Source organism: Portunus trituberculatus, chromosome 38, assembly GCF_017591435.1.
Source record: "Portunus trituberculatus isolate SZX2019 chromosome 38, ASM1759143v1, whole genome shotgun sequence".
In the NCBI taxonomy this organism is placed as follows: Eukaryota; Metazoa; Arthropoda; class Malacostraca; order Decapoda; family Portunidae; genus Portunus; species Portunus trituberculatus.
This window is the reverse complement of record NC_059292.1, coordinates 37,329,458-37,341,542: the sequence shown is the minus strand read 5'-3', so window position 1 is coordinate 37,341,542 and position 12,085 is coordinate 37,329,458. Positions and strand designations below refer to the sequence as shown.

At 39.2% G+C, this 12,085-nt stretch overlaps 1 protein-coding gene across 1 annotated transcript in view; it reads right to left on the bottom strand.

Annotated features, from left to right (window-relative positions):
• The window catches only part of LOC123514730 (poly [ADP-ribose] polymerase 1-like), a 16,931-nt gene extending 13,715 nt beyond the window's left edge, over window positions 1–3,216 (bottom strand). The window contains exon 1 of the mRNA XM_045272813.1: window positions 2,592–3,216. Within this exon, the coding sequence (XP_045128748.1) occupies window positions 2,592–2,705 (114 nt within the window). The 5' untranslated portion in view covers window positions 2,706–3,216. The remainder of the gene's footprint in view (window positions 1–2,591) is intronic.
• Window positions 3,217–12,085: the final 8,869 nt, after the last annotated feature.

Here is a 12,085-nt window from a genome sequence, read left to right as displayed (position 1 = left end):
GATCTGAGCTGGTTCTGGTCTGGACAAGTTCAGAGGATACTGTGAATTTACTATTAAATCAAGTTATGAACTCGCTGAATGTCTTCCTTTGTGTCTCACAACTCACAAAGGCTGCCACAGTCTGTTCTCTAAAAACAATTCTCCTCCTTCATACAAAACTACATGCATCTACTACACACACACACACACACACACACACACACACACACACACACACACACACACACACACCCTTCACTTAAGATTTTAAAATGGCAACTCCAACACCAGCCTCGGAGTTTCCTTCTGGAGAGGGGACCACATATGTTCCAGATTGAACTGCTCTCTCGGTAACAACCATAAATGTCTTGACATCCTCCTCTTTTTCTTCATTTACTTCTGCAACATTTGCAGTCTTAGATCTAATTTTCAATCTGTAGAACTAGAACACCACCTCTCCTCCACTAACCCTCATCTTCTTTTCCCCGCTGAAACACAGGGGTCTGAAGCAACCGACAGTAGCCCCTTTTCTGTTCCCTCCTACTTTCACTATCATCATTTTTACTGAAAAGCTGGATGTTGCATCTATGTATGTAATGACTTGACTTGTTCTTGTGCCCACACTCTTGAATCTTCTGAGTTTTGCACCATCTGGCCTCAACTCAAAAGTCACTCTCTACTTGCCACATTTGAAAGCATATAGGATACATGGGCATGTAAGTTTTAGTGTATTTAAACATATGTACATACTGTTGAAAACAATCTAGTAGTACATTACACAAGCAGGAAACATTGCTGCCAAGATAAGTTGGCAATACAAGCGCTTGGCAATGAAGGTTATGTTTACCTTTCCTTGTGCTCTTCAGTTGGTCTCCTTGCTGTCACCAGACACATATAATTTTTTTCCAGAGATGGTGGCCTAAAAGCCCTTGCTACTGCTCTAATACTATGTTCAGTGTTTGACACCCAGGTATATCAGTAGTAATAAGTCATAACAGGTACAACAGCCACCAATTCTCCACAAAACACAGCCTTAACCACAACTACTACATTTTCTTATCAATCCTACCCTATTCATTCAGCAGTGAAATGCCTGATTTGCTTGTTTTTCTTGGTCAAGTCACAGGCAATTACCTCCACAACATTTCACAATGTGATTAGGGAAGCCAGCACAGTATGAATTAGGATGACTACAACAAGATACAGACTACAGAGATTACATAAGAATACCTCAAGATGTGACAAGATAAGGACTACAACCATATTTCAAAAGACAATAAAACAATAATGAAATGAATAAATAAATAAATAAATAAATAAGAAAAATACAAAATCCCAGAGAGAAATCAACAATAAACTGAAGCAATAATGGAGGGGATTAATTAGTGGTGCAATGGATGTTAGTTACTATGGTTCCTCAGATTAGTGCTTCCTTTGCATCCTTGATTCTAGAGGTTCAAAGTGCAAAAAAAGATGTGAGAACCAGAAGTTTGACTGCCATTACCAAACCGAAAAAAAATTAAGTCAATATAAATAAAAAAAAATGTATAAAATATAAGATAAATTCACATGACAAATATAAACTGCACAAATAGATGAAGCCTTAACAAGTGACAATAAGTTCAAACATAATGTGATTACCAATGCAATGTTAATGACTGGACAGTCCAGGCAAATCATAAGCCACTCTAGCCTTGGTAGTCCTGTTGGGCTACTGTTAGTGAGCTAGACTAGTAGTGTTGCCCTGACCATCCTGCTGATAGTTCAATCCCTGCCAACATTGTCACATAGACCAATGGTTCTGCCTTTCAATAAATTTCTAAAGGTTGGAGATGTTACAAAATATACAGGGGGATGTAAATGTGAAAAAAACAAAACAGTAACAATGATAAACTCAAAGTATGAATTATAGACTATTTATGTTAACGCGAGTGAACTAATTCTAACGCAAAATATCAAGTTATTTATAATTTCTATTCACTTTTCTTTAAATTCCATAAACTTATGTGCATATATTATATTATTTGTAGGCATAAGCTAACCAAACTTGTAGCTGTGACAATCCCTGTTGTCTAAATACACAATCATTGGTTAAGGTACACCTGACACCCTACAAACGTACCGCCTACAGTACCATGATGCAAATCTGCCCCACAACATTGTTACCTAGCAACTGACTCTACAATAGTGATTTTCGCCCTAACTGCTTCCACACAGAGCACTAAACACTGCAAATCATGACCAATGGACCACAAATCACAATAAAAAATCACAAATATACAACCCATCTATTTATTTTTTTCATCCCTCACTCCGCCACGACCCAACAAGACCACACTTGTTCCCTCCCTTTACTCACAAAATGATGAAATCCCTCGTGTTTCTACATATACACCTGCTGTTCCAGACAGCAACATACTGAAACAACCACCTGAGCCTACATGATGAGTAAAACTAGAGGGGAAATGCGTCATATGGAAATTTTGGGAGAAAATATGAGTAGAATGTCTCGTGTTTACAATGTTGGCAAGTGGCGGGAGAGGAGGAGTCCTTTCCACCCTTATTACCAGTGATTTACGCGTTACCAGGCTATACTGCTGCTTATATATTACCTGCACCATCGCTGCAAGTCGCAGGGAATCTTTGGCGATGTTTTGCTTGCATCCTCGGCATGAAGCACGGCCACTTTTGGCGTACTCGGCTTTGAACGGCAGCTCCTCGTCCATGTTGGTCAGGGTGTATGCGTATAAAGTCCTCCACTCCTCCCACCTTTAACCTCACTTTACTTGTATACAAAACATGAACATTATTCATTGTAAATTTTAATCTTATCTAATTTCTTATATTATGGAACATGATTTTCTATGAACATAACAAACAAATAAGAATATTTTTACCTCTCTTATTAATCAAATGATTTATATGGACATGTATATATCATAACTCCCAAAAAACTAATTTGAAGTTAATATGGCGTATTTTAGTTTATTCATTTTGCTGATAGCAGCTTTACATTCATGTTAGTTAAGGATATTGAGTATAAATTTTCATCTCCTTGGATTACAAGTTTTTAGTTTATCCACAGCAGAACAAAAATCGCATGTTCTTTTGTATTTTTTTCTCACATAATATATTGCTAAAGTCGTAGCTCTATCAAATGGAAATGAAATAAATTAACCCTCTAAAAATACTGCTGTATAGTAAACTACCTACTGTTAACACGTCAGTATAACAAACTACTAGGTACTACCATTCAAGAGTGAAATAATCATTATAACTCTAGATATGGATATCAGTTTTAATTGCTACAATGAAAAAAGTCTGTAACAAAGGATGAAAGGAAGCGTGAAGGACAACTTGAACAAAGGTGAATGAGAGAGAGAGAGAGAGAGAGAGAGAGAGAGAGAGAGAGAGAGAGAGAGGGAAAGGGTCGTGATGTAATGCACTGTGGGGTTCTCAAGGGGAGAATGACAAGTTACCAGAGAGGAGCAGGAAGGGAACGCATGGAAGGCAGCGATGCTAGACAATTTAAGACCTTTTCGAATCGTTCACGTCTTTGATATACTTTTGATCAGAATACAGGGCATACTTGTAATCTATTTCTAAATTCTCGGAATCACGTGAGCTCGTATTTCGTTACAAACATTATGAAGTTGGCCGAGGTGTCCATTTGGCAACAGAATATATGTCCAAAGGTTACAAAGAAAGGTTAGGGACCCTCTCTTTGATATAGCGCGAATGGTGGGTGAAATCTGTTAGGCCTCTGAGGAAAGACTGGTATAGGCAGCCTTGATGCCCACCTTAGCCCATTCGTAAAGCCACTAACCAACAAGGTGAGCACATGGTACCCGCGTGGCCAGTGGGGCTCCATTTGGGTATCCACCGCTGCGAAGTGCCGTGTCCAGTAGTTTCCCCTATAGCTTCACTGATCTCTTTGTCATCCTCTTCATTTCTAACCTCTACATTAAATCTCTTCGTTACAAGCAAAGTCAGGTGCATCATAATTTTTCTCGTTTTTTTACAGGTTATATAATTCACACAATGCATCACATATTTTCATGTTTCCTTCTGTTTTCTCTACCTTAGGCCTACCTTTTGCACACATCCACTGTATGTCTTATTTTTCCTTCAGTCATTTATTCCTTAATTTTGGCTGACTCTCTACTTTTCTTTTTAGGGAACCAACACTCAAGTGGACCCTTTTTTTTATATATATTTTGTTGCCCTTGGCTGGTTTTTCACCTGCATAAAAAAAAAAAAAAAATCAAGTATTTCATTCGCAGTAAACTATAAGTATTCTCTTGTAATTATTTTTTTTGTTTATTTTTCAAGGTTTATCAAAATTACAAGCCCCGATAGTTTAGTGTAGCAGTGTGGTCCTCAGGTTAATAAAAAAAAAAGTTAGGGATGTCCTCGATAATACTATGTAGAGGATATGGTGGGGCTAGTGTCACTTAAAGAGAATTCCTTGTCACGGTTACAGGAAGGAGGGAAGTGAAAGTACAGATTACTGTTTGCAAGTTTCCCTCGCAAAGTTAAGAAGATTTTTTTACCATAAATTATGAATTGATTCTCTCTCTCTCTCTCTCTCTCTCTCTCTCTCTCTCTCTCTCTTTCTCTCTCTGTGTGTGTGTGTGTGTGTGTGTGTGTGTGTGTGTGTGTGTGTGTGTGTGTGTGTGTGAGAGAGAGAGAGAGAGAGAGAGAGAGAGAGAGAGAGAGAGAGAGAGAGAGAGAGAGAGAGAGAGAGAGAGAGAGAGAGAGAGAGAGAGAGAGAGAGAGAATTCCTTTTCTACATTAAACTAACCAAATAAAGAAATAAATGAATAGGTAAATAAGCAAATATATGAATAAATAAGTAAAGATTAACAGACATAAATTAAACTCAAGTTAAATACATATATCTCTGAGACTACATGTTATGCAGGCTGGTAAATATAATTCACACACACACACACACACACACACACACACACACACACACACACACATACCATCACGGCTCTTTACTACTGCTTTCAAGCCGCGCACGTCTCACCCTCTGTGCTGCACATGCGTGTTCGTGTCTTAATGGCCGCATGTGTATGCTAAGCGAGATCATTGTTACCTGGTAAAGAACCTTCATGAGAACTTGTTATACTGAGAGGCAGGTCAGAATTATTTGAAGGTCTTATATATATATATATATATATATATATATATATATATATATATATATATATATATATATATATATATATATATATATATATATATATATATATATATATATATATATATATATATATATATATATATATATATATATATATATATATATATATATATATATATATATGGACTGTGTATGTGTTTATTAGTGATTTTATTATGATTTCAAGTCCTGCACTACGACGCTGCTGCTTATACGATGCCTAACCAACCACTACTACCACCACGACCATCACTACTTGAACCCAGGATGGCAAGCAAAGCATAACAAGCCAGCAGGTAGAAGAGACTGAACAGAGAGAGCCCATGGCGTCACCAGCCCCGTCACCCTCACCTATCACGCCCTGCCTCACCTACTTGCCCTTTTCCTGCTCACAAATATAAACCTTTTTGAGTCTGTGATATTAGAGGCAAGACAGCGCCAGCAGCAAGATTCTCAGAGTTCTCAAAAACGCTAGCTGACAAGCGAAAGCAGCCTCTCTCGCGCGGGGCGATGAGGGCAGTAATGTGGCGGCCGCTTGGGACCCGCGTCACCAACCACTGTTTTTACAACATACATGAGGAACTATAAACGTGATTTAGAGCAGTGGTGTCTCCCTGTGTGTACGCTCCACCGCACCCTGGCGTCGCAGCGGTGATGGGGAGAATGGTGGGGCGGGCAGGGCCATAGAGAAAATGTGGTGTTGAGGACGTGAGGGAGAGGAAGGTATAAGTGGAAGAAAAGGGAATGTTAAAAAATACAACATGGCAAAAGAAGAAGAAAGAAATGAGATGCATGAATTAAGATTAAGAATATAAGAAATGATGCCTTAGGAAAGACAGCGTCAAAGAAAGAAAATCAGCTGTTGAAAACGTGACGAACGGTAAGTAGAAGTGCAAAAGAAAAGAAAAAAAAATGAGGTATCTGAATTAAGATTGAGTACCAACTTGTGCCTTAGGAAAGACAGCTATAAGAAAAAAAAATATATAAAAGTATAAAAGAGATGCCGTACAATATACAACATTATCAGTAACACAATTCACCCTGAGCTGGGCTACTGACACGGAAATTGTATAAACCTACGCACACAGCACAATCCTCCCATATCTTTTTAACGCACGACCTAAATATAAAACTCTAGAGTGTGCCGAAATCTATGTGATAGTATTCAATGTATTAATTTGCCAGACAATCTATATGCAAATGAACGGAAGGTGGGTGGGAGCCGCGCAGCTTAGCATCGGATTCAACACGAGCCAAAATTCCTCAGTAAAATTTAGGAATCTGACTTCTATTTGAACAAGAACGTAATATTCTCTCTCTCTATTCCCTATCAGATGACTTGCATATGTTAGAAAATCAATGATCTCTTCTTCATTTCATTTTTTTTTTTTCCAGGGTGGTATGGACGTGTCTCAGGGTGTTCTGCGGCCAGTGTCCATTCTCTCTCTCTGCCATTATTTTTATATGTTTCTGCTCTGTATGTCAACAAGGCGTGCCAGATTGCAGTACACGCTATTTGATAAGTGTTCTCATCTGTGAATTTAAATACATTTCTAACACAAACTGATATAATCTAACAATAGGTCTGTAACGTCAGTAGGAAAAGTATCCATGAAAATTTCAGTGGGGTTTGAAAATATTCCTTATGTTGTTTATTGTAGAGGAAGAAGAAGAGGAAGAAGAGGAAAAGGGAAGTCTGTATATATGGTTCGTTTACACAATTCTTAGCTTTTGTTTAGTCTCTAATATGTTTGTCCTGACAGTACCAGAAGTGAAAGTCATAGAAGTATTAGTAATTGCTGTTGTCGTTGATGTTATTGTTGTAGCTCTTTGAAATATAATGATATGATATACCCGGTTACATGTTAATGCTTCCTCTGCATTTTTACCTTAATGATCATTACGATAATTAGTCAAAAGTAAAAAGCAATGAAAATGATAATGATAATGCTTGTTGCAACAAGCAGAAATGTTATCCTGGATTATAAACGTCAGTGCATCGACAGCCACCATTCCTGAAACATGTTTGCATTTTTTCCAGCATTCACTTTTTTCATTTATCATGTGAATCAGGTTTCAACTTTCAGTCAATGAAAAAAATTCTAACTTCGAGTGATCTTTAGTTTGCGAATGAAAATTGAAATTCAACTAAAATGTAAGATAATACAAGAAAATATGTAGAAAACATATGCCTAAAAATTCATATCTTTATATTTAATGAAAACCTATGCACAGGAACGCAATATTGAAATTGTAATTGTTTTTATCAGTTATACGAATAAGGTCACAGCTCCACTTCATCCCCCAGCCAGCCGCAGTCTACTTCACACACATCGTGACACTGCGTGATGGCAGCTGTGCATTACATGAACTATAAAGTTATGAATGTTCATCCCTCTTATCTAAGAGATCATCTTAGAGCTCACAAACCTTTACATTTCCCTTCCACACACTTAAACATTAATTTTGTCCCGACAAGCAGGAGCTGCTCGCCTGTGCCCGACAGTCCATCTGTCTGGCGAGACAAGTAATTTGTCAGGTGCGTCACAAGCGTCCTGGGTGGCCCTCGGCGTCATATACATGGAAACTATATGTGTGTGTGTGTGTGTGTGTGTGTGTGTGTGTGTGTGTGTGTGTGTGTGTGTGTGTGTGTGTGTGTGTGTGTGTGTGTGTGTGTGTGTGTAAGGGAGAGAAGCATCATCATGATTTAGTTTGTCTGATGCTTTTCTAATAATACTTGACTATTTCATCGTAGTTTTACAATGTTGGTTTCTTTTATTTGCTTTGGACGTTTCTAAATCCTTCTGTCTAAGCAACTTCTTTAATGAAGCAAACAGAAAAAAAAAGTAAACTGAAAATGAAGTGTCCTCCAAACCAATTGTGCCCTACATGTGCACGACACGACTTCTCCGGGAACTACTTTATTGCCTCATTCACTCTTCCATTCGTCATTCCGTATCGCCTCAGCAGCTCCACCATCCATTCACATCATATATTTTCCACTCTTTCATTCCTATTATGACGCAACTCAGAATTACTCGCATCCTCTCCTGAGCTTGATACTACAGAGGTCCCATATTGTGGTCCATTTAACTTTGTATCGGTTCAAGATTGTCCACTTCATGCATGCTTCTCCTCTTTCTTACACTGCTTTCTTATATCTTTTTTCCCAACTATGTACTGGAAATCTTTTAAATACATGTGATAATTTTTCCTGATTCCGCTGTAGCTCCTCCTAGTGCTGTTGTGATCCCTCCTCCTTTTCTTGTAACACCCTTTGCCATTCCTCCTCCCCAGTGACAGATATTACTGCCGTCACAAGCTGGCTTCTCTGATTCACGTAGCTGTCACAGTCCACTATCCCACTATTATGTGTTCAATGGGCTCCTTCACTGCCTCATAGCTCGGGATTACTCATGAGCATATACAAAGACAAATGCTGCAGGTCTCTCTCTCTCTCTCTCTCTCTCTCTCTCTCTCTCTCTGTGTGTGTGTGTGTGTGTGTGTGTGTGTGTGTGTGTGTGTGTGTGTGTGTGTGTGTGTGTGTGTGTGTGTGTGCTTGTTCGTTTTGCAATTATTCATGCAGCGAAATGGTCATCACGAGATTACCAAATGCAGCTTCTCCTGCATGCATACATATAGCAAGCTGGAAATCTCTGTGGACTGGTGGAATAAATGGAGGGTTTTATGCAGCAACAAGCCTGAAATTTAGACACATCACTCTCTGGGGGCAATTTAAACCTCACTCTGCCATTATTTGTCCATAGTGTAGCTGATGCGCAGACAGACACACATTGGAGTGTTGTGCGCATGTGTTACTCCTGCTGTATGTGGTGATGGTTCCTGCCATCATAGCACTGCTGGGGCTCGTAATATTCAGGTATTTGTCTATTTTTTCATATAAGAGGGACTGCAGAAAGCCATGAAAAGGAATACTCAGAAGAAGAAGAAGAAGAAGAAGAAGAAGAAGAAGAAGAAGAAGAAGAAGAAGGAATGACAAAGATAGTACCACGATGAGATACAGTTATCTTCATCTTTTTCCTCTTACATATACTGCTATTAATATTCCTCCTCCTCCTCTTCCTCCTCCTTCTGCTCTTCTTCTTCTTCTTCTTCTTCTTCTTCTTCTTCTTCTTCTTCTTCTTCTTCTTCTTCTTCTTCTTCTTTTTCTTCTTCCTCCTCCTCCTCCTCCTCCTCCTCCTCCTCCTCCTCCTCCTCCTCCTCCTCCTCCTACTACTACTACTACTACTACTACTACTACTACCACTACTACTACTTCTTCTTCTTCCTCTAATACTACTACTAAACAATGTTGTGTTACCCTTAATCTCCGACTCCTATCACCACTTCACTAGACTCATCTCAGCCCAAAACAGAATCTTCACTCTCAGTCCGCGGGAGAGACGAGGACACATAACTCACAACAGCTTCCGCCTCACTAAAACACCGCAAGTTTGAAGCAATACCTAATCTCGCGTCTTTGCATTCGCCCCCAACACGAGCAATAATTCATGTACAGTTTCCGAACTCCTCAGATACTGGGTCGAGCATAAATCTTCGACGCGGACGCAAGTTGTAAACAAAGTAGAGGTACGGTAAGGCGACGATCTGTTCCCGCGGATGAGTGGCGTTGGTAAGTTTGTGGGGTGATGTAGCAAGGATGAATGCTGCGTGCTCTCTCTCTCTCTCTCTCTCTCTCTCTCTCTCTCTCTCTCTCTCTCTCTCTCTCTACTATTGCTCTTTCACACACGTGGCAAAAGAGGCAAGTACATGGTGATATTACTGAAAGGAGATGCCAATAACTGTACTGCCTTATGCTTTGAAGTGATAGGAAATTCTCTCTCTCTCTCTCTCTCTCTCTCTCTCTCTCTCTCTCTCTCTCTCTCTCTCTCTTTCTCACTGAAGGGAAATACCAATAATCGTACTATCTTATGCTTTGAAGTGAAAAGAAATTCTCTCTCTCTCTCTCTCTCTCTCTCTCTCTCTATCTATCTATCTGTGTGTGTGTGTGTGTGTGTGTGTGTGTGTGTGTGTGTGTGTGTGTAAAATAATGGAGCCATCAAGCGACGCAGGTTATGACAAATCTCTTCTCTGGACTGGGAAAAGGATAAAAAAAAAAAGAAAAATAAAGCAGTAATTTCAGACCACCTCGAGGCGTCTCCGTGGTGGGAAGCGGCCCTTTTTTTCCCATTTTTCCCCCTCACCTTCCTTCACGAACTGTTCCGACTCGGCATTCCGTTTTCTTCCTCTCTCCTACTATTCTTTCCTCTCTGAATATACCTGTCTGTCTGTATGTGTGACTTTTTGCTCTGTCCTTTTCTGTTGGTCAAAGTACGTGCGAGTAATCCAAGCCTCTTTTAACAATTCTGTCCCAGAGTTTGTGTTCTCGTGTTGTAGCGTTGAAAAGACTCAGGTGGACGTTACTGGAATTTTTCAAGGGTTTTATTCACGACACGGGAATAGTTTGATGTGTATTTTGCGTCGTCTGTGTGAAATTAAGAGAGTTTTCATGTATTTTAATAGTAAGTTTTGACAAGTACTCTGCGTCAATAATGCGAAAAATACCCATGATGAGAACACAGCAAGATTAAACCGAAGTTAATGAGATTTTGAAGGGTGTATTCTTGATTTTAGGGATAGTTTAAGAAGTATTGTGTCATTAATGGGAAAAAAAAGTAACCACAAAAAACAGGCGAATTATCTCTGTGTCCCTTCATGTCTTACAGAAGTTAATGGTGTTTTGAAGGGTGTTTTCTTGATTCTAAAGATAGTTTAAGAAGTATTGTGTCATTAATGGGGAAAAAAAGTAACCACAAAAACAGGTAAATCATCTCTGTGTTCCTTCATGTCATACAGAAATTAATGGTGTTTTGAAGGGTGTTTTCTTGATTTTGAGATGTTTTAAGAAGTATTAAGTATTAAGAAGTACAATAGGAAAAAAGTAACCAAAAAAAAAAAAAAAAAAAAAAAACAGGCAAATCATCTCTGTGTCCTTTCATGTGAGAATCATGTCAGAATCTAAACCCCAAACTAAATAGGCCATTACAATACAACCGTGTGGGCGAAATGCACCATTTAATGTTTGGGGAAAGAGTTAATTGTTTATTTTGTGAACATGACGGTGGATAAAAGAAAAAAAAAAGTGATGTGGTTTCATTTTAAGCCTTTGATGCTATAGAGGCACTCAGAACGGCACGGCCATTGCCTGGATCAGTGCCAGTGTTAAAGCATTAGCTGGCTGGCTGGATGGCTGGTGGCTAGTGGTGGTGGTGGTGGTGTAGAAACGCTTTGCTCTTTGATATTTAACAAAGACTGCATTGTAATTCCACTCGGTAATAGATACACACACACACACACACACACACACACACACACACACACACACACACACACACACACACACACACACACACACGACCGCAACCGCTGTGCACAACTTAGGAAACAAAAGCAATAATTGAATATATATGAAACTTACTAGTCTTGTGTGTGTGTGTGTGTGTGTGTGTGTGTGTGTGTGTGTGTGTGTGTGTGTGTGTGTGTGTGTGTGTTAGACGCTTGGTGATTTTGAATGAATGCATAATTGTGGTGATGAACAAGTGAATAAGTGATTGAGTGAGTGTGAATTATGTCAATGTGTGAGTATGTAAGTGAGTAAGTGAGTGAGTGAGTGAGTGAGTGAATGAGCGAGTGAGTGAGTGAGTGGGATATTGTGGATGGAAACAAATAAGTCTTGGTACAGAGTAAACCAGTAACTGAGAAGAATGGCGAGCGTTTGTGGTGATATGTGGACGTGTGAGTAAGTGAGCTGGTGAGTCAAGACACGGAATGAGTTGAATAAAGTATACATAAATGTGAGGGAGTGACTAAGCCTCGTATTCTCAAACCTTTCTGCGCTTCACCTCTGCTATTTCA